Consider the following 22,969-nt stretch of genomic DNA (forward strand, 5'->3'; position numbering starts at 1 on the left):
TGATTTTAGAAGTTACCAGAGCATTTGGCATCTGGGCACAGCCCGGATCCCTGGCAGTCACTGCAACAAAAACTGCTGAGCCTTTTAGCAGAAATAGGTTACGTAGTGATTATTTTTTAACAAAAGGGTATCATCCATAATCTATTATTACACTATGCACTGGCTTTGAGGGGTGTGTGGTGTGGCAGCCTCGATTCTGTCGCCGTGTGAGCAGTGTGACTATTTAAGCCTCGAACACAGGGGCTGGAGTTGTTTTTCTCAGTCTCGGTGAGAAGGCTCAGTGCGGGCTGCAGCAGCTGTCTGCACATCTTCTGTATTCCCTGGGTGTGCTCTGATTTGCAATGAAAAACAAACATGTAATTGCGAATGGGATGTGGGATTGGATTTTTTTATTATTGTTATAGAGACCTCTTCAAATGGAATTTCAAGTATAATAGGACAATTTCATACCTGAAACCAAAAACATAACAGATCAGTTATGAGCACTTGTTCCTGGTCTAGAGCGGTGAGTTTGTCAGTGACCTGCTGTGTTAGGGTCTGTGTAGTCCTTAAACGTGCTGCAGGGTCTTGTGGTTTCTCCCACTAAATGATCCCGTTCAGAACGGGATGTAGGTGACACTCCAGGGATCGTTCTCCATCATTCCCCACCTTGATCTTTTCTGATGTTTTAATTCTCGCGCCCAGCTGAATAGGCTGCTGTGGGAAAGCAATTGGTAAAAAAAAAAAATCTTGTAAGAATTTTTACTCCGGTTGTGTGGTTGTGTGCAGAAATCTGGCACTGCAGTTTGGAAAGATACCGATCCATACAGATCTTATCTGGATCGCTGAAAATCAGTAACTCCACTGAGGAGGATAGGATCTAAATCCCGTTCTCCCCATCCCCAGAACTGAAATGAAAAATTATGGTTTCAAGTGATTTTCATAGAGGAAAAAAAAATAAAAATGTCCATATTACAGAATTGCACTGAAAATGTTTCAGAGCTGTTCCGAATTTCAGGCAATGAATGCTTCCTGAAGCACTCCGTGAGGATCTGCTTCGCCTGCCCGTGCAGTAAGGCATCGCTGACGTTGAGGGGAATCAAGCTCGTAGCTCCTTTTGCTGCTTTGGAGAATTCTGCGTAATGACCCATTCCAGCTTTTCCAATGTGTTTCTTTGTGTTTCAAAACCTACTGATCTGATTCAGCATTCCTTTGGTCTACACGACATAAATACACAATGGTGCAAATTTTATGGTAAATCTCCCCTACCTTACTAGAAAGAAAAACGAGTCTTTTGTTCCCTCTATACGAGTAGAAAAAATAACAGAGACTCCCCAGGGTGCTCACAAGGAAGGAGAAGAGCTTTGGAGCAGAGCCACGGGAAGACATTTAGCTTTTTTTTGTTAAGAGGAAGAGGAAGTTCTGTGTGTTAGAGTAAAGGGGAGGCAGAATGGTGCCGCCGAGGTGTTGCGTGCTGAAACCTTGGCCTTGATCTGAGGCTTGCTGACAGTCAGCAGCGGCTGTGGTGTCCAAAGGGAAACAGCTGAAAGAAAAACAGCATAAGAGGTACGTGAAGGGAGAAAGGTTGGCAGGGAAAACGGGTAGCTGCAAAGGTAAATACAAATTCCAGGTCCTTTAGTGAGCTCTCATGGGATCTGGAGATCTCCAAGGCTGTGGGAGGGTCGCCCTTGAATGCTGGGAGGGTTTGGGGCAGGAGGAGAGGTGGCTGCAGGGCAGGTGGACTGGGGAGTGCGGGGCTGAAAGCTCTCCAATATTAAAAATCCCAATAGTTGGAAACTGCAGTAAAATATCAGGAGGAAGGCAGTTCGGGAGAAACACAAAACGCTCACTCCTGTCTGACACCGCAGAGATCTTATCTGGAGCTTTTGGCAGCGGCGCTCTGTTTTACAGGGGCACGGTGGCAGTGTTTTACCAAGGGCTGTGTCCAACAGCGTTTCATGTCTCCAGCTCAGGCACTCGGGTTTTCCTGAAGAAAGAGGTTCAGTGTCAGCACATCCAACATCCACCTTGCCCTTTGCTCTTGGGGTTTCCATGGCTGTGGGCGCTGGGGCTGCAGCCCTTGTGCTGCCGGCAGTGAGTGTGGAAGGCAAATCCCCGCTGCGGCAGCAATTTGTGTCCATCGGAGCCCTTGGGTAGGATTCAGGTCCATCACGTTGGGTTGCAGGATGGTGAGATGATTGGGGCCATCTGCCCCCAAAATGTCCCATTCCTTGCTGGGTGTCCCTGCAGTGGAGATGTTGCAGCAGCAGCCCCCGGCTGCTTATCGCACTCAGTCTTGGGAATTTCTTTGCATGGTGGCTTGGCCTCAGTCTTGTTTCCAAGGTTGCCAGCACAAAGTGAGAGGAGTTGCCCAATTAGTTTCCTTGGCAGAACTCAGAGGCCCCTTTTTATCACTTATGTCCTGGCCTGTCATGGGGCAAGTTTATGTACTTGTCAATGCATCTCAGACATGCTGACCTTTTTCCAGTTCTGGCACGTTTTGTAGCGTTTATCAAAGAAATTGAGGACTGCAGGGTGCAGCCAGGATTATTCAGATCTACCTAAGGTGAAACCAGTGGTCCAAACTGTTGGCCTTTTCTCTTTGTAACCTCCTTTCAGTAACAGTATGCATTGAGGAGGTGGGGTTGGAGGGCAGAGCACAGCTTTCCAAAAGCATCAGTATATCTGCTCTGTAATCCATGACCACCTCCAGTAGGAGCCTGGGCCCATGGGTGAAAATATCCCCTCAGTCCAAGAGGAGGCTCAGATTTAGGTGAGGAAATGCAAAATGCATGTAGCTGGAGCACTGAGTACCACACTTGACTGAGCTACTTACTCTTCAGGGGACAGAGAGATTTCATTTGGGGGCGATCAAGTGGAAGGAACGCTGCAAAAGTTTAGTTGGGTATGAAATATCTACTCTTACTCATTTCTAAACTCTTAGCTAAATCAAAGATAACAATGTTTTTTTCCCATGCTGTTTTTAAAGCAGCCAGGCTCAATCTCTGCTTTGGAGCAAACTGGGGGTGTTTTTGTCTGCAGCGAATGGTAGATGCAAATACATTTTGAAGGCAATTAGGCAAACAGAGTATTTTTATTTTTGCTTACAATGAACTGCAAGCACAAAATTGTTAGGACAAGGTTGAAGGTTATTTGCTAAGATTGTATGCCACATGTCATTAATCTCTTACCCACTATTTTACTTTTTCTTTTATTAGCAGAATTTTAAATTTCCAGGAGAACCGTACAGAGCTCCAAGGGGACAGATTACAAGGCTGAAAATACTTATCACTGGTGGCTGTATGTGCAGAAAATGCAGCATTAGCTCGGGGGTTCTGGCTGTTCAGCTGTTCTCAGGTAACCTGCATCCCTCTGCCAGAGCCCCAGCTACCCTGAAACATTACAGACCAGCACATCCAGAAGGGTATGACTGTCAGGAAGCCGTTTCCTCTTGCTGTTCTTGAACAGCATCACTCTAATGATAACAAATGACATAACTCTGCCAAATAGGTCTGCAGGGAACAACAGGCACGTAATTCCCCCAGTGGAAGGGAACATATTAAATGTTGCTCTGCTTCCTGTACCCCCAGCTGCTGTCGGGTGGTTGCTGATCAAATTGGTGAGTTGCTCCTTCCTCCTGCTCCACGGCTCCTCCACCGGTTCGACTGGGGGCCGAGAGGTTGGCGTGATCTTGGTACCGAGTATTTATGGCATAGCTGCACGAGTGCTGCAGGCAGGTGGTGGAGAAAGGGGCTTGCTCTGCAGCTTCTGATACCTGTTCAGTAATTATTTTCTAAGAGAACTTTATGATGTCACGCAAGTTGGGAGCCGTAATTTGGCTGTCAACCTCGTCCTCACTGTGTCTTTTCTCTGGAAAAAGTAGAGTGAACCTTCACTGCAAAAGAGATCTCAGTTTTAATTCATCATCACCGTTATAATAATAGAGGCAGTTTTAAGGTGAGAATAGCATATAGACAAGATGGTAATTATTGCTCTTAAGCTTTTCTGGAGGAGAAGGCAAGAGGAGAATTTCCATTAACATGAAAATTAAGTACAGGAGAAGGTGACAATAAATGTTTTCAGCATGCTACTCCTCCATGACTAAAAGACGCCTGCCTAATCCCAACATACAACTATCGTGATTAAAAATTTGAGATCTCATGAACATATAAAATATTGTGTATAGCAGAAGTATTTGATTTAAATGCATAATTAATACTTTCACTGAGCTTTACATTGAAATGCAAGATCAACAAGGCATGTCTCTGAGACGCATACTGGAGTTTTTGCACCAAAGCACTGTATCAGTAAACTATGCGGATAACTTGTCTCATTTTCAGACAGTTGGCTGTAGAGGAGAAAGAAGTTTGAAGCTGTCTATTTGAAATTTTTGGGGGAGCTCTATAATTGTCTTTTTTTTTTTCTTTTTTCTTTATTTTTTCGGTAAGTTAGTGAGTTAAAAAAACTTCAACCCCAAGATCCAGGCACATCCATTATTTTAACAATTAACTTTTACTCACCACAAACCTATTTGGTATGTAAAAACATTGAAAAGGTTGCACACTGACATAAAGTGGTCATAAAGCGTAGAAAATTCTGTGCTTGCTGATTAAGTATCTAGTGTAACCATAACCATATGCTTCACCAGAAACCCACCCTGCTTGTGACTCGTGTGCAGTCCCTGCTGAGAACTTGAGTGGATTCAGAACAGACAAGGTACAAAGCTTCTGTAGGTTCAACGGCAAATTATGCATTTAGATTATACCCAGTGCTTGCACACAAACACCACTGCTTTTGGAGGTTTTCCACTTTTAGTGTACTAATTCAGTAAAATACTGAGAGTACTGCTTAATTTTAAGCCTGTAACAAATACAGTTCTATATTGGACCCAAACTTTTACTGTTTTGATAGTTTCAGCTATCTTAATTTCTGCTTTTGAAAGAACATTAATCCAGTTCACATATTTTTTCTTTTTTTTTTTTTAATGTGTATGCCAGAATTCAACTGTTTTATTTCAGCTTGGTAGCAGTGAGTTGTTTGTTTTTCTAACTGATCATAATGACAGCTAAATGTCAGCTTCGTTTCTGTCTTAGCTCAAAATACAAACAGAAGAATATACAAAAAGGAAACTTTTTTTCTTTTCACAATGATTTTTTTTTTGCTGTGTGCCTTATGCCAAACAGTTTTGATTCTGCATGTTACAGTCTAAAAGCCATACTGATATATATATTTCTAAATTATTTTCAATATTTTGCATCCAGTGCAGAGAAAACACTGCTATTAAAAAAATGTGTTAAAAAAAAAAAAAACAAACATCCCTGCAACTTTGAAGTGTAATTCCATCAAGAGAAAACCACAATATTTTTATATAACGTTTTGGATATATTTTATGTCAAAACATGATCACCAGTCAAACTAGTGACATCTAAAACCAATACATTATTGTGACTTCTAAAATAAAAAATCAGAACAAAACTAAATTTATTATCGCTCCGCCTTCATTAAACACCATGTGTTGGTGGCTTAAGCACAACAAAAGTCTAGTATTCTTCAAAAGTGTCTACTAAATATAATAAAAAGAATAAGAGAACAATTAACATTTAGTCTGTTACACTAAAAAACTGGATGTACGTTTTCTATTGCCTGTTAGCTTTACCTAAGCCTTTTCAACAACTACAAAAAGAAAATGAAAATATAATTCATTGTTCAAAGTCAAAAACATTCAAATCAGTTGATACAACATTACAGTACAGTCAACTAACATCATTCAGGGTCTCCTTTTCTCGGTTTGAGTCCTCAGACCAGTGTTACAAAACTAGTTCAATGCAGTTTCAAAACTGTATGTTAGCTTTGCAAGATACTGTACTCTACTGATGGCTTCAAAGGAATGGGGTTGTGCTACTTCTGAATCACAGGGTAACCCCAGCCTCTCATTAATTGTATTCAGCACTGTAGTTAGAACAGCATTAAGTTTAGCACAATAACTAAAAGAAGGAAGAAAAAAAAAAAAAGAAACTGGGAGCTAGGTGAAGCTGCCATTTGTGTCAAACAATTGCGATACGCTATACTAAAAAATTCTGAAATATCCACCTGTCCTCACCACTCTGCCACAAGCTAGCAAAGTCAAAAATACAAAAGTCTTCAACTTCTCGTTTTTGCAGAATAAAGCAAAAAAGTCTTTGTGCTCCTTACTACCAGAAGCAAAATATCCTCTGAGTTACCACATGTAATAGCTTCTGGATGTGTCGACTTGGGTTGGCTTGGTCTCTGCAGAACCATCCTTGTCCTTTTCACTGTCACCTTCCCAGAGATTAATAAGTGGAGGATAGAGCTCGTTCAGTGGGATTGAAGAGGTCTTTTGCATATATTTTTTCAAGGAATGGTGGTAGTTTTTTCTCTTAAATCTTTTTGCAATGTAAACAGAAATGGAGGCAAGACTAATAACGGCAAACATTGATCCCATTACTGCCGCAAGAGCAGTGCTGGTTTCTTGATCTGAAATATCTAGCGCAAAAGCTGCATTTTTTGTTGTAACATTAACGCAGGACCTCTGTGTTTGTTGATGGATGTTTGACACAGTTAGACACACTTCATAATCTGTAGATGGTTGTAAATGCGTGAGGTTATACTCGTGTACATCAACGGGGACCCGAGCAGTGTATGTAATGTGAGGGTTGTCAATCTTCATAGTAGCTGATGACCATTTTAAATTGGAAGTCATGACATTGGAGTTAACCTTCCAAGAAACTAAAATGGAATGCGATTCGGCTTGCTTGACGTAGATTTTCAGAACCTGGGTACCATCCAAAAGCGTCCCATTCACCCGGATAGTAGCGACCCTCGTGTCAGCGCCTTCTATGTTTTGAGCCACACAAGTGTACCTCCCCGAGTCTTCGATCTGAATGTTGGAGATTTCCAAGGTACCCTCGCTACTCAGCTTGTATTTGTCGGAGAGACTTTCAACAGTTACTTTATTTCCCAGAGGAGTGACCCAGTAAATTTCTGGCTCGGGTTCTGCCATGGCCCGACAATCTAAAAACACTGTCATGCCGATGTCCAAGTTTAAGTGATTTGGAAAGGTCTCGTGCGAGATCATTGGAAGACATTGCTCGTTTGAATCCTGGATTAGCACCTCCTTCACCTGCTGCCCTCTGTACTCGGGAGGCATGGCGCAGAACATGGAGAGAGGTTCCATGAAACGGATGTTGGTTTTGTTTGAGTTGATCCAGTGAATGACACAGTCGCACCTGAGCGGGTTACTGTGGATACTGATCTCACGCAGGTTTGGGAGGGATTCCACTGTTTTTTGGTAGACGGCGTTCAAGGCATTGTTGTTCAGCATCAGGCTCTCCAGGGCAGGAACGTTGCGAAATGCCAAACGGTGAATGTAAGACAGCTTTGGGTTGTTGGTGGCTTCAAGCTTGGTGAGTTCAGGCAGGTTGTCCAGCGCGTACCTATCGACGGAAACGAGTTCTCCCATGTTATTGATCCCAAGCTCTTTCAATCTGAGCATGTTTTTAAAATCACCTTCTTGAATTTTATGAATGGGGTTTTTGTTGAGATCCAGAAATTTTAGATTGGGAACCTTCTCAAGCGCCAGCTGAGGGACTTTTACCAATTTGTTGTCATAGAAGGAAAGACTTTCAAGACTATCCAAGCCTACCAAGGCATTGCCGGGGATGTCTGTGAGATACATACCTGCCAAAACCAGACTCCTTAAATTGGAGAGTGGTTTGAAGTTCATATCTAGTATTCCAATCACTGGATTTTCTCCGATCATCAGAATCTCTAAGTTAGGAGTAGAGTCAAACCAACGGCTGTCAATAACCTTTAATTTGTTGGAGTTGAGATGTAGTCTTAAAAGATTCTTCAGGCCAGAGAATGCATTTGCAGAAATGCTGCTGATCTGATTATGATTTATATATAACTCCTGAAGGTTGCAAAGGTCTTGCAAGCAGTAGTCAGTCATCTCCGTTATCTGGTTCTCCTCCAGGTGCAAGGTCGTTAGCTGAGTAAGGTTTGAGAGCCCCACGTCTTTGATACTTGTGAAGTTATTTTGTGAAAAATCTAATTCTGTTAAATTAAACAACTGTTGGAGTTCATCTGTGGTCTTTGCGATATTGTTGCTTTGTAACAGAAGGACTTGAGTGTCACTGGAAAGATTGCTGGGGATTTTTGTTAAGCGAAGGTCATTGCAGTCAACTGTTGTGGCTTCCCTGTACGTTGACTGCGGTGTAAACCAAGGCCTGATTTCACATACACAAAGCTGTGGACATTCATTGCTCTGTACGGAAGACTCAGTTAGTGAATTCATCAACAATTCTAGCACCAACTGGCAAACAGTTAAAACCAATCTAATCTTAGCCATGCTGGTCAGCTAGTGAGTTCAGCTCTCCAGCCCCTTAAAGTAACAATAAATTGAGCGTGTAATTTGTTGGCAGGAAGAAAATGTAAAGCTTAAAATTTAGGGTGAAAGGCTTGGTCATCCAGAAGATGAAAGTCGATTTTCTAAGGTTAGAGAAGACAAGAAATGGTCTGAAGGCTCTCAGCCGCTCCTCTGTGTCCCAGGATCTTCTGCAAATCGGTGCCTGAAGATGTTCCTGAAAACAGACAGGGATATATGTTATGCTCATCTCACATACACTTCATATATGCTTTGATTTCTTCATCCTTTAAAGAGAAGTATCTGAAGACAGTTTTAAGTAAATTAACATTAGATCTCTTAGGAAAATTCATACTTGGTGAAGTGTGTACGTTTTGGAACTCTGATAGTTCCCAAGTGGTTCTAACAATACTTGTAATCAGCTGAAGATAAAACTTTCAGATTTCTTTCAGTTTTACTATGCAATATTTGTTTGAACAGCTGGGGAAGTGCCAAGGATCTAGGATATGCGTGGGGATGGGTGGGTCCCAAAGGAGCGTTCAGAACACGACCCCAGGTAGAGTTCAGGCTGCCATTGCGATCCCACTGCCTTGCATTTCAGGTATTTATGGGATAGGAAGATGTCGTTTTATAAGTTTCAAGCCAAATGCATAAGAACTTTGCCAAAATTCATCAAAGTTAATCAAATCAGTTCCAGATAACAGTTTAGACTTAATCCAGCTAAGCACCACACAGTAACACTAAATGTAATTAAATGAATGTACTGCCCTTATTTTAGCTGCTCGTACTGCATTGTGTCACGTGTGGATTATTTACCCCGATTCCAGTGCATTGTATAAACCACAGGATTGGTACCTCTTTTAGCCTGAAGTTACTCATCAAAGAGCATGTTTAAATTAACCCGGTGGTGTCCAGTGTACACCAGAAAGCAGGAATGTTACCCGGAAAGCATTTGACCCTGTTGAGTCAGATTTTCTGTCTGGTAGCGAATGTTTCAATTTGGGTTGAGAAGACCCCACTGGAGGGGGGAAAGCCAAATGCAGGACAAGCATTCCTTGTCAAATAACTTCCACCTGATCCAAAAATTAAGACATTAACTGCATTAAAAAAATAATCCTAATAGCACTGTAAAAGTAACAATATCTGTTGTTACTGCAGAGTGATGAGGAAGCTGATGTACACTGAGTCATTCTGGCTGCAGTTACCCTGCAGGTACCGCTGCAGGAGGTGATGTGGCTCCAACCAGGCGTTCCCCCAAAGGCTGTCCTATCTCCTATCACTCTGCTCCAGGTAGCAGAGCAGGGAGCAGCCCCTGCCTCCTAAAGCGCTACTCCTGCTGATGCGTTAGGGCTGATTTAACTCTGATGTAGGTACATGAATTGTGTAATGCTTTAAAATTAATTGGAACCTTTCTTTGTTGAATATTTCTATCCTCTTACTAGCACGTTGCATTTATTGTTCCTCCTCTGTAAGAAGGCATCTCTGGGCTCACTGAACAGACTTCTGGGGTTTGGTCACTGCAGACGTATGATTTTACAAGTTCCCAGTGACATTTCTCTTCTCTAGTTATTTTCTACTGCCAATGGATTTAATTCTCTTTAACTGGGAAATGTTCTGTAGAGATGACCTGCACATTATTGTCTCCGATCTCCTCCAGCCCAGGGCAGCATGGATGAGGCTATAAATGAAAAGGCAGCGCAATCAAAAAGTAAATTCTGCTCAGCTCCACATGCCCCGGTCCCTTTTAATGCCGTGCTTTGTGGATGACGGTCAAGAGGCCGCCGCGTAAGGGAAAAGCCACACCATGGACTTTTGCTTTACCTGCTGCTTGTGCTGCACAGCCACATCCATCGCTCTGGGGAACTAAAAATTCAGTGAGAAAGCGCCCTACAAGCTTTAGATGTAAATAGATGGATCAGGTCGGAACATTTCAGCTTTTTTCTTTTTTTCTGAAAATAATATTTAATGGGGGTCTTGTGATCCGTGGCACTTGTTTTAACTGTGTGTTAAAAATGTATTTCTGTTTAAAATACTGGGTGGAGAAACTTCCCCTAAACATTTGACGGGGTGTGAGACAGTGGTGGAAGCTGCAGGCTGCCCTGGCCTTGTGAGCTGCTCCTGGAGAAGCTCGGCAGCAGCTCTGGGCTTTGGGCATCAGCTTCCAGCATCCTGTACCTTCCCTAGTTCAGTGCAATCCTATTTCCTAGTGCACCAACCCACCATAACAGTCATTACAGGAATTAACTTGGTATCAACAGAAATGCTGCTTAATTTTATGGGAGAGAGATGGAGGGAATTATTTTGCTGGGGGCTCAATAAATACATTTTCCATAGCACCTCTCAGTACCCAGTGCATTAAGAAACCACCTTTTAGTCAGTAAGCAAATCACAGCTGCTCTCTGGGCTATCAGCTTGTTCGTATTTCTCATAGACAGAAAAAGTGAGCATCGTTCCCGTGTCTTCCTTCTTGGAAACGCACTGGGGAGAACCCAAATACCAGTCTGCGCATAGCTTCCCTTTCTGGCTAGGTTCTGCAAACTGCTCAATACTGAGAATTTGTTTGGCCAAAGAATGCAGAAGGGTAGGGAAATGGGGGGCGTTGGGTTCTGGAGCAGAAGGTCCTTCGTTTCAGCTTTCCTGCCTGGTGGGAAGAGGTGTGTGCCGGCAGCCCCCAGCCCTGCAGGTGGCTGCTAGAGGTCCTCCAGGTGTTTGGGAGATCCAAAAAACAGCAGGGTTAAATCCACAGTGCAGTAAAGGGACAACATGGAGAAATACTCCTGAAAGAAACTGTTCACAAAAGTGTTCATAGCTAACTGCCCAGCTACAGAAATTGATGTCAAATTTTTCTTGCTTGCAGCAAGGCAAAGCAATGTCACTTCCGTGGCAGCTGTATTAGTGGTCACTGTTAAAAACTGCTGAAAAAGGAAATACAGGTTGCATGGGGACAGTTGGATGTCTGCCCTGAAACAGCAGCACTGCCACACAACAACTTGCCCCTCTTCACAGTCAAGGGGCTCATTCCTGCAGGAGTTCTTTCATATTGCAGGTAGCATCAGCACAGGTCTGTGTGGGCAGCCATGCATGCTACACGTGCCCAGGTAAAAGTCTAAGGGATCAGATACGGGAAGAAAATTACTCAGGCTAAGACAAGCGACTTATTTTGCACTTGCTGTGAGCCAGAAGCACGGACTGACCCACAGCACCCCCCCGCTTCCCCACAGTGCCGTTCTCGTGTGTTGAACCTCAGTAACGTAGGTACCCTTTGGAAACCCAGGGACCTTTTGGAAACCCAGGGACCTTTTGGAAACCCGTCCATTGTGCTGCTGTGCTAGTGACCCATGCAGCTGCTTCGATTCCCCTCCTCAGTGCCAGGGAAGCTCCTGCATATGGGTATGTGTGCCCACTAAGCGGTTACTCAGCGAGCACAATGCTGAATGTCACCAGGAGTACTAGGGTACCATCATCGGGTCTTAGTGCAGCCCAGAGCATCGGTGAGCTTGTGCACGTCCCAGAGGAGGAGGCTGGCCTTGGGGTTAAGGGCAGGGACACTTACAGCTAACCAACTGAAGGAGCTCCTCTCCCAGGAATCGAATTTACCAGCGCGGTCCTGTCTGTCTAGAAAAACACTGAGGAATCGTGTCTGATAGCAAGCCGTTTATATTAAAGTTTTGAAAGTCTCAGATGTCATCAGGAAATGAGATACTCACAAGATGGAATTGTGTAAAACACAGGGAAGTCAAGCTAGAAGGGTGCGAGTCAGTTAAAAATGCATACCAGGATCTGAAAATCTGAGTTTGTTATTAAAAGCAGAGCCATAAACAAGGGATTATAGAACATGTAATAATGGTCTGAAAGCTTCAAAACACATCTTCAGGGATTTGTAATATTTCAGGTTTTGTTGTGTTTTATTTTTTTTCCTGCAAGTAATGCCTTGCTTTTAAAATTGTATCTTCCTCTTTTTTGTCTGTTTGCACATTCCATCAAAATACAGTCAGTTTAATTTCAGGGAAAGCTCTGGGGAAGCAGGGAAAGCTCTGATGAGAAAGCGCTTCGCTGTATTTCAGAAGACAACCTCAGCATGCTTTATCTGGGCTCTTTTGAACAATACTGGCCTTATCTCCGTAGAAGAAATGCAAAGAGCGTCCTCTTCATAATACTCGCACTACAGAAACAACATATTAAATCTGACATCTTTAAAATTTGTAATTTATTGTGGGCTTATTTTTAAGACTCGCATCTGATACAATGTTTTTCATTAAAATAGTGAAGTAAATTTGTAGCAGAGAGATTCTTTTCATTCATGTACTGAGCACAGGGAGACGGCTCCATTGCAGAGCTCAGTCCCTGTATCCTGCTGGCCCATCAAATCAGCCGTGGAATTGTGACCCTGCTCCTGTCATCTGTCGGAAAACCTCGTGCAAATTACCATTAATAAGTCACATTAGAAACATCAGAAATAATAAGTGCTTCTGAACAATGGGCTGTCAAATTATATAGTCTGTTTGTTTGTTCTTTAGCAAAGAGAAACTCATAAAAGCATTTAAAAGCCTCGAAAACCTAAAAAGCTATGTTTGTTCAGCAGTAATAGTTGTGCATTGGAAACTCAACTTGCTATCTAATTTTTATGTTTATTTTCATAAGAAAATGTTTATTTTTATAGGGAAACAGTTAAATCTTGAGAAAATGTAGGCTGTTCTTTTATTGCCCGTGCCTCTCGTTTTCACTCCTCCTACACAGGGTCTGCTCATATTCAATACGAAGGCAGTAGTAAAGCTTTTATTTCATTCACTGGAGAAGAACCATGCCCCTGGTGCTCAGCCTCGTTCTACATGTACGTATTTACCAGATGAAATTAATTCAGCAGATTGGCCTTCCTGACAACCAGCCACACAGCTTCCACCGTTGGGTTAAAAGCCAACACCAGGAGCCTTCCCTTGCTGCTCTTTGCCCTGCAAAGCCAAGTCCCTGCAGCAAGCTGGGCAGCAAGGTGCCTGCCCCAGTCCTGCCCTCGCCCTGAGAGGTGCTGAGCGGTTGGGGCGGCTGCACAGAGGTGGCAAAGCTCCCTGCTACCCGCGGGCACACCCGAACATTCACTGCAAACAGCTCAGAGATACTGGGCTTGATGAGGGATGAAGCACTATGGAGATTTGTTCATTTCCAACTGTACTCGCTGTAATGTATTCATATCCCTCCGTATATTTTAAATGCTAGGGAGAATTTAAACCTAATTGGTTTTAGGTTGTAGAGTGTCAAAAATTTACAGAGCATAACTAATTTTGGAAGACCTGTTCCAACTATTTTTTGCATTTAGTGTTTCTGCTGGCTAAAGAATGAAAGAAGACAAATATTAGAGAAATATGACTGAGTCTTCTAATTAAAGAGCAGAAAGGGGCAGAATTTGGTCTTGGCACGCTCCACATCTCTGATCCGAGTGGAAGGATCTGAACAGCTTGTTACTCGTGGGGCTACCTGCTTCTGGGGCAGTGCGGGTACGAGGAGGCAGAGACTATCAGTCAGTACAGTCCAAATTAAAATTTAAACAACCAAAACCAGCAACCACCACAACAAACCCCAATTAGCTCTAAAAGAAGAACGGGGGAATTAGGAGATGGGGCTGGGCTTTGGAATAGAATTTCTGGTTTGTTTTTTTGACTGTTCTGTGAGACGAGGCAGCTTTGCTAGTGAAGTGTTAATAACGATAAAATAAGGAGCACGTAAGAAATATTTTTAACCACGAGAAAAATGGATGCCAGAACTCCACGGGATTTTCACCAAGCAACAGAAAATCCTCTTCCCCTCTTTTTGCTGACTGGCTTTCTGGCAGCGTGATTACTTTACTTCCCACCCAGTTCTAGATCAAGCTCCGGCGTTATGAGTCATTCGGGAACCCCGCAGACGGGAAGACCCCAGCAGTAAGCAGTTGTTACTACAGCAGTGATGCCAGAGAACATTTTGCTAGAAATGGGAGTCGATAAATAAAATCTGAACTGCATTGGTATCTAAGTATTTTTAAAACTACCACATAATAGCGCTGGCTCTAGGAAACGCATACGACTTGTTATGAGAACTGTGTGTGTGTGCACACACGTGTACAGAGTAAGTCCCATACAGCTTCTGTCCTGTATCCTCAAGCAAGGAAAAAAAAGAAATTCAGTTCCTTTTGCTGGTCCTTGTCGCTCCTTTGGTAACTCTGTTTCCCGTGGCTGCACTATGTATTTAGTTTTCAATTATAAGTGATTAAGTATTAATCTATATTTTATTATTAGGCTACATCTATATCTACTCACATTATACGTGTAGTGTGCTTAACGGACATCAGCCCCTAGAATAAAATGGACTTCTATCGATTTTCTCCAGGACTTATGTGCTTGCAAGATCCAATTCTTTATTTCTGAGCTATATTTACATATAATTGCTAATAAAACCATCTATCAAATGGCCTGATACGGCGACCCCTTATTGTTCACTCACGACTGAGAACAGACCAGGAACAACAACTCGATTTATCGTGGGAGGTGCTGACAGATCTAACACAGGGGCTGTTAGCACCAAGACAAAGGTTTGGAACTCCACCAAGCTGAGATGGGCTAGGAGTAATTCCATTAAGTGCTCAGAGATTTGTTTTGGTAGTAGTCTGGGGTAAGGTTTTACTCGGATCTATGAAAAAAGTTATTTTCTCTGCAGTCAGATGGCTGTATTAAATGACCCTCTCCTGCCACTTCCAGCAAGGCTCGCTGTGCTTTGCGGTGGGTTTCTACATCAAGTTTTCCCATTTTTCTGTTTCCCATTTTTCTGGGCCTGCTACGTCCTCCACTCACAACTGATAACATCAGTTACGCTGTAGTGAGAAAATACACATTTTCCATCATTATTTCACTCCACAAGTGTTAAAGAAGTACTGCTTGAAGCACAGAGCAGGGCATCGAGCACGGCATCAGAAAGCCACGTCTCAGTCAACCGAGACTGGACAAAATGTTTATAGCCTGTATTTAGCTATTTTGTTCGATCTGAACTGCCACCTACATTTTGAGACTGTTTTATGCAGAGATCAGATCATGATTCTTGCTTTGAGGAGTCCACGCGATGGATATATATGAATAATATATTTGTGTGTTTAAGAATAGACCTGTAAATTGTTCCGTTCGCTTTAGTCCTCAGTCTTGTCATTGCCAAGTCAGCAGTTCTTCCGCAGATGGGTTTATTTCATAACTGCCTGCAAAACTGCTGCAGAGTGCAGAAAACAGAAGTTACTTCTCTCAAAAGTTTAAGTTATTGAACCTCTGTAGATAAATCTTAACCTAATTAGGGCGATTTATCCAGGCGCAGTAGTGTTTAATTTTTATATACTAGACTTCTTTCACTTAGATGGGACAAAAAGTTAAAGGAGAACCTACTTGCCAACTAATTCACAGAGAACATCCCTCTGTCTTTGCTCAGTGCCTCACACTACGGTGAATTCATCATAAAGACCTGCTCCAAAGGTCTTTTTTCCTTTCCAACTACTTCCCTTAACTGTTGTTCGTCTGTAAGGTACTGTCAGTTATTTTTGTAATGCATTTACAATTCACTGCAGCGTCTATTGTGAGTGGTGGATCTCTGTAACTGTCAATATTTACTCTATTTCTGTTAGAGTGATGGATCATTTGTAATTTAAAAATTTAGCAAGGCCAATCAGTAGCTCATCTGCATCCCAGTAATTATATGCAGCACATTAGCAAGGTAGGCATTTGCTAGGTATTTTTGGACTTGTTTAATCAAATAAATGAAATGATGCATGAAAAAAGAATATGCAGGATCCATTGTAACAATGACAAACATCTCCACATTACAAAAAGGACAATCCAAGCTCTTTTTTTTTTTTTAAATGCTAGTCTACCAAATTTTGGACAAACTCAGTAATTGTCCCAGATAACATTTGTGTTTATTAGCAGCTCATCTTTGATTCTTTGCCATGTTGTGGGCCAATCCATGAAAAACACAGAAAAACAGAGCTTTGTCCAGAAGGACCAGGCCATGAGCAAGTGTAAGAGTCGTTGCTGCCCAGGGCTGTGCTGCTGCGCTCACCAGCTCACACGGAGCTCCGTGGGAACCTACTTCTACAGAACAATTAACTCCTAAGATCGTATTTTGCTAATGACTTTTAAGCCACGTTGACTGCACAAATGTAGTTATAAAGAGAGACCAAGGAGCAGATGATGCTTTGGGGCCCCGTCCCTCAAGTTCTCAAGGCCAGGCTGGATGGGGCTTTGACCATACTGCTTTAGGGGAAAGTGTCCCTGCCTATGGCAGGAGGGTGGAAATGCATGGTCTTTAAGGTCCCTTCCTTCCCAAACCCTTCTGTGATTCTATTCTATATATTGAACTCCAGTAACAGAAGAGAAACCTTTGCCTTGAAGTGGAACAGTCAGTTTCAGAAAGAGGACGTACAAGGGCGCTGCCCGGGCCCCTTTGGGACCTCCTGTTGGCGATCCCTGATGGAATCCTGCCCTAGTCCCACTGCCAGCACATCACAGCATGAAGAGCCCAGCCTGCCCTGCCAGGGCTTTGCTCTTCCAGCTCAGGAAGGGCCCTCCCCGTGCAACTGCCCATGCCCATCCCTCACCCCATGGGACACAGCGGGACATGGTGAGAGCTGTCCCCACTGTGGGACCAAGCCAAGCACTGCATCGGCCAGAAGCACCCGCTGCCATTTGCCTCAAGGGAGGCTTGGCTGCAAAAAAAAGCTGGGATTCCTGCCCTAATCACAGTCAACAGATGCAGAAGTGCTGTAGTCACAGAGTTCGTTAAGTTAAATACCTGGAAACGAGATGCTGACAGTCCCTGAAATTCCTAACTAAAGCATGCGAGCGCTCTTTGCCTCCAGTACCAAACGGGCCACCTACACTTGGGAAGTGGCTGGGGAAAGCCCTGTCCTGCGGTGCTGCGAAGGACCCCAGGTCAGCACTGTGTGACAATCACATAGCAAGATCATCGTGCCAAAGAAAATCAGAGAAAGAGCCATTTCTCCATGGTACTTAGAGAACTTAGGAGCCTTCTCAGTACAGCGTCCTTTTAAGTATTTTAAAATTTATTTACAAGTGCTTTGCCTTGTCTCTGAGCAATAATCATAGTAAAAATAAACAGAACCAGAACAAATTGGGTATCTACCCCATCTGGCATACTTGATCTTCAGAAACTGTACTCCAAGTAAAAATTATTGCCATTGTTTTGGGAATTCAGTCAACTGGAAGGTCAAGAAGAGGCTGGCTAAATATCACCAAATTAAAACCTTCTGAATTAGGCGGTGCAGGTACCAGAACATTTAACCTTTTGCAGCACAATTTAGGAGCAGACACTAATTCTCTTCCCATTGATGCCAAAGACTTCTGCTGTCTTTAAGAGGAAGAGAATTAGGCCAACACAAAATAGGCCAATCCAGTATTTTTCTTAAGTGCCATATGGATAAAAATGAAAGATGACATCCAAATTGGAAAACAAAATTTGAATAAAGTTGCAGGGCTTTCAGGAGCAATGAATGAGAGGATGTAGTTGGGAGGAACTTTCATCTGGGCACCTCCTAGAGCTGTCCGGAGGCCGTCCTGTTCCTGGCCTCATGAAGTCCATTAGTGGAGGGCTTAAATATCCTCAGCTGCAAGAAGAGAAGCTAGGAAATCAGGCTAATTCCAGTGCAGGCTCAGCAGGCTGCTTGCTATCAAAGTAGCCCTCTGCTCTCTCTTCTCAGAGTTTAAGCACTCGTTCTCAGGGAAGCAAGATTACTGACTGGTTTTATCACATACCAACAAAAACTGTTTCTTAGCCAGCCTCGTGGCTTTTTTTACGCACCCATTTCCTTCACCTAGCCAGGTAGGTGTTAGCTGTAGATGAAAACAAGAACATTGTTTGGGCAGGCGGCTGGCACCCACCGGGACCCGCTGGAGCCCACTGCTGGGTTGTGCCCAGCCCTTGCTATGCTACAGGTTGGTTGTAGGAAAATCCTATCCTGTGCCTGCCACAGCACTAAAGGCCTGACCCCACTAATTACTTAACCTCGTCCTGCAGGATGGCGTTCCCAGCTGGGCACAGAGAATCCGCTGGCATCAGCCTGAAACGCGGGCTCACCACGAGCTGTGGTGTTACACAGAGATAGGGGGCGAATGGATTCATGCGCTTCCAAAAACTTTCTGTAGATTTTCTTTGGTTCTATGTCTACAAAATGTCTGCCAGAAAAAAATCTTGAGCTTGGAGGGATGAAGTATCACACGTGTATTGTTCGTGTAGCTATGGTAACCTACAAATGCCACCAGTGTTTCCATTTCATACACAAATGAGGGGACAGCTGTGGAGACCACATGTCTGCCAATGGAATAATATATGTGAACTGGGATGGCTTGGCCAGAAAATTACAACTCATTTATATTAATCAGGGCTTCAAAGAACAGTCATCCTTGTAGATATGAAGTCCACAGGAAAAGAGTAATTTTTTATTTCTGAAAATGTTGGGCTCTCCAGTAAACATTTCCATCATCTTGCTATTTTGCTGATTTATGGAAGGGCACTGGTTGTTAACAGCATTTTTTTTTTAAATGGCACTTAACTTTTTCCTGCAGTTCTGTCTCTTTCTTGCTTGATCCTAGCCTGGGCCTGACACAAAGCCCAGCCTGGGACCAGGCTTCACCTGGGCAGGCAGCAGTTCCAGAACAGGCAGAAAAAACCTGCCTGAAAGCTCTAACCTGCTCACCGAGGTAAAAAAAAAAACCTTTCTTTACTCATTGATACCTTGCACAGAAATAGAAGCTCCATAATGATTCATAGAGGATTTTTTTTTTTTAATTCAAAAACGCTCATTTAAATTAACCTGGAATTTCCATCACCCCTACCATCAAGGCCACCAGCAACTACAGCAGAAATTGGGTAGCCTCAGTACCACAAACTGCATTTTCGGCAGCTGCCGACCCCGGTGAGCCGCAGCCCCCGCGCTGCTTGGCGGGGCCGCGATTCACTGGAGGTGCTTCCAGCATCCCCCCCACCGCCCAGCGCTCTCCTCGCCGTGTCCCTGCTGCTGCTGCTGCCAAGGCAGCGATGAGCAAAAGTTTTCCTGGGCTCCCGCAGGGCTGCGATGCCGGGGCGAAGTCGAACAAAGGCTGCAGCATCACCTCCTGCCTGCGCCACGTCTCGGGGGCAGCCGGCACCCAGCCCCAGCGCCTCGCCAGGTGCCCGGGCACCAGGTTACGGATCGTGGCAGGGCGAGGGAGGCTTCGCTGGGGGAATATGGACCTGGGCAGCTCTCCCCTGAGCTGCGGCCGAGGCACCTCGGGCACCCGGGGCCCCGCTGCACAGCCCCGAGCCCAACTTTGTTGCTGCGAAGTTTGGGTGCTCCCAGCAGGAGCACAGCCCCGATAATGAAAAAATAACAGCGAGGATTTCGTAGTTGAAAGGATAAAGGCTGGTTAGCGCGGTGAGCTATGCGAAATTTGATAAAAACACCGATTTTTCTCCGAGAACCGGGGATGTTCCGAGGCTGCCGGCACAGCCGGGGCCGGGGGTGTCCCGGGGGTGTCCCGGGGGCTCCGGGCCAGGCGGCAGCACCGCAGGGAGCGGCGGCCCCGGCGGAGCCCGGCCTCGGGAGGGGCGGCCCCGCTCAGCACTGCGCCTCCCCGCCGGCTCCCAGGGGCTATTGTTGCACCGCAGCCTCCTCAGCCCCCTGCGGCTGAATGGGCGAGGCGAGACATCTGCCGGGATACGCTCCCATTCGCATGCAAATCAGAGAGGAATTTTTTTTTTTTTAAATAATAAAAAAATAGCGAAAAAAAATAATAAAAAAAAAACTTTCCCCCGCGGGGATGAGCCGGACCGGGGGTATCCCCACGGGGGTCGCAGCCCTCCCGCTGCCCGTCCCCTCCCCTCCCGGTGCCCGGCACTTACCGGCGGGGCGCTCCATGCAGCACGGATGGGAAGCGGCCGAGGGCTGCGGGAGGAGGAGGCGGCGCTGAGCGGCCGGAGGGGCCCCCGGAGCCGCCCGCTGCCCGCCGCCGCCGCCCGCTCTGTGCCACCGCCGCCGGCGCGCACCTGGGTAGGGGCCGGCGGTCACATGACGCGATGCGCCGCCATTGGCTGAGCCGCCTCGGAGGGGCGGGGAGATAATTAGCCACGCCCATTTTCCCGCTTAACCACGCCCCCTTGGTCAAAGCCACGCCCCTTTGGGCACAGCCACGCCCCCAGCTCGCGGCCACGCCCCCTTTGCTAAGGCCACGCCCCCGGGTTCAGGCCCCGCCCCTTTCTTTGCGCCCCTCCCTGAGGGGACGCTGAGGGGAGGCGGCCCCCGGGCACCCCCTGGGGCTGGGGGGGGACAGGGGCACCCCGGGGCGCTTCTGGCCTCAGCAGGACCCTGCCCCTACGGGCCTGTAGGGCAGGACACGTACATTGGGAGTGTCCTGAAGCCTTTAGGGGCCGCCTCAGGGAGCAGTGACCGTTAAAGCACCTCATTAGGGCACTGCCCAAGTGTCTCCACAGCGCTGTCCCACACACCGGGCACCAACCCCTGCCCTACGGAGCCCATCGTGCCCTGCAGTAAAGAAATTTCGCCTGATGCCCACCCTCAGCCTCCCCCCGTGTAGCTCCGTGCCCTTCCCCACGTGTCCTGGCACCCATGGCTGGGGGAGGAGGCCGCCACCTGCCCCTGCTCCCCCTCCTCAGGGCACCAGCACCCTGTGTCTGTCCATCCATCCATCTGTCCGTCCGTGTGTGCTGGGTTTCTGCAGTTACTTCTAAAAACTCCCTCAGGAAAGCCTAACAACCGCACTTGACCTCATTTTTTCCTACAGCCCAGGCCTCCCGTTAAGGTGCTTACAGCCAGGTGCTCTCCTGTAGCTGCAGCGGGGTGAGCGCTGCTTTCTGCCCTCAGTGTGGGCTCCTGCTGCTAATTAGTGCTTCATTAGGTCTCGGAGTGAACAGCTGCTGGAAGGTCACAGCGTTGTCCTTCCCTCGCTGGCTGCACTGGAAGCTCTTTGTGAGCTCCAGAAGATGGGGCACCCAGGGAGGTAACCCCCGCCTCCCTTCCCATCCCTGCTTCAGCTGCTTTACCACCTCCGTAACGCACAGGTTGAAGGTGCAATGCCGAAGTGGGGCATGCTGAGCTGGCCTTGGTGGGTTAAAATATTGCCAAGAAGCATCAGGTCTGGGTTTCTGGCCCTGCACAGGACAGAAACCTGCTGACTTGTGCGGCAGCTCCCGGTGCCCCGGGGCTCAGCGCAGCCCCCTTCCAGTCGAGGCACTGAGGGATAGGGAACGCTTTCCTGAGGTAAGCGAAGCGGTATTACTTACCAAAATCACATTCATGCATCCTCTGTGGCTGCTTGAGTAGGAGATGGATGAATTAGCTAGGAGAAAAATGGGATACCGCGTCGGCTCTGAGTGGTTGGAGCCTGGCGTTCAGGGCTTCAAACCGCCCCTGTAAGCCCTTGGCCGGGTTCCGCTCCCCTTCACTCACAGGTTTCTGTTTTGTCTCTGGTTTTGGTTGTCTCAGGATGGAGTTACCAACCTGTATGTTTCTGCATCTCCTGTTCCGTGCCTGCCCTTGGCCTGCAGAGGCCCTGCTGCCCGGTTTGCCCTTGGCCACGCAGGGCAGAGCAGGGGCACCCCAAGCTGCGTGTCCTCAGAGCATCTCCTGCCTGGTTCTCAGCAGCTCTGGGCTAGACAGAACTGGGGAGCTCAATTCCAGAGGCCAACCAACATTTTAGCATCATTGTACAAACCAGCTTTTCTTCACAACCTTAAATCTCTGTTTCTTCTTTCCTTTTATTATGCATTTAGCTAGCTGAAGGAAGACCTTGATGGGAGGCTGTTATGTTGCCTCGCTCCGCGTGTGCTTTATTAACATAAGGTAATGGGAATTCTGCACACCTCAGCAGCCCGAATGCTTTCACCGACAAACCCCCGTCGAAGCAGGCAGCTGGCAACTAACGGGGAGGGTTTCACCCTCGGTCCCTACCTGAACCCATCACGGTCCTGCAGGCAGAGCTGGCTGGGTGGTGCTGTCCAGGCAAGCTGCCCTCGATGCCTCGCCTGGAAATGCTGCCGTGCTACCTTCCCAGGAAATTACCTCAACACCAGTTAAACAATTTATAGCGAGGAAGGCTTAAAATGAGTTTAAAAATAAGTTAAATGTGTAGCAAATGTGGTCTTCAATTGATGCCCTAGATTTCCTCTCAAGGCAACGATTTATGTTTTTTTCTGCAAGCCCCAAAGGTCATTTGGGTAACATTAAAAGTGAAGTTTTTCATGTGCAAGGAAATTGAATTTTCAAAGGAACTCATAAACCTCCCCGAGGAGCCGCCTCGCCTCCCGCAGCGCTGTGCTCCCAGGGTGTGACTTCACCCATCTCCTGTGTCACTGGCGTGGAAGTATTGTCATAGCTGATGCTTCTGGGGAAATACTCGGTGTATATTTTCCGTTCTCTTCTGTTTCAGCACAGAGAATGCATTTTCCCTTTCTTGGGGTCCCTGCACATGGTACCAGATGCACGCCATCATCATGCAGCTTCTCACAGCAATTTCTTTTGCCCCACACCCGGCCCCAACGTGGCTGTGTCCCTCCCAACCCTTTAACAAGGATGCATGTCCGGGGGAACGG

At 45.9% G+C, this 22,969-nt stretch overlaps 1 protein-coding gene across 1 annotated transcript; it reads right to left on the bottom strand.

Annotated features, from left to right (window-relative positions):
- Positions 1-372: 372 nt before the first annotated feature.
- Positions 373-20,426, bottom strand: LRRN1 (leucine rich repeat neuronal 1). Its single transcript, XM_027467554.3, has 2 exons — positions 20,264-20,426; positions 373-8,579 (listed from the first exon to the last, which is right to left on the bottom strand). The coding sequence occupies exon 2, from the start codon at positions 8,345-8,347 to the stop codon at positions 6,197-6,199; it is 2,151 nt and encodes a 716-aa protein (XP_027323355.2). The 5' UTR covers positions 8,348-8,579; positions 20,264-20,426; the 3' UTR covers positions 373-6,196.
- Between the last annotated feature and the right edge of the window lie 2,543 nt (positions 20,427-22,969).

The sequence above is a fragment of the Anas platyrhynchos genome, chromosome 13, assembly GCF_047663525.1.
Source record: "Anas platyrhynchos isolate ZD024472 breed Pekin duck chromosome 13, IASCAAS_PekinDuck_T2T, whole genome shotgun sequence".
Lineage (NCBI taxonomy): Eukaryota > Metazoa > Chordata > Aves > Anseriformes > Anatidae > Anas > Anas platyrhynchos.

What these genes read in the sequence shown, in the direction of transcription:
- LRRN1 (XM_027467554.3), bottom strand. Translation starts at nt 8,347, where the DNA reads ATGGCTAAGATTAGATTGGTTTTAACTGTTTGCCAGTTGGTGCTAGAA.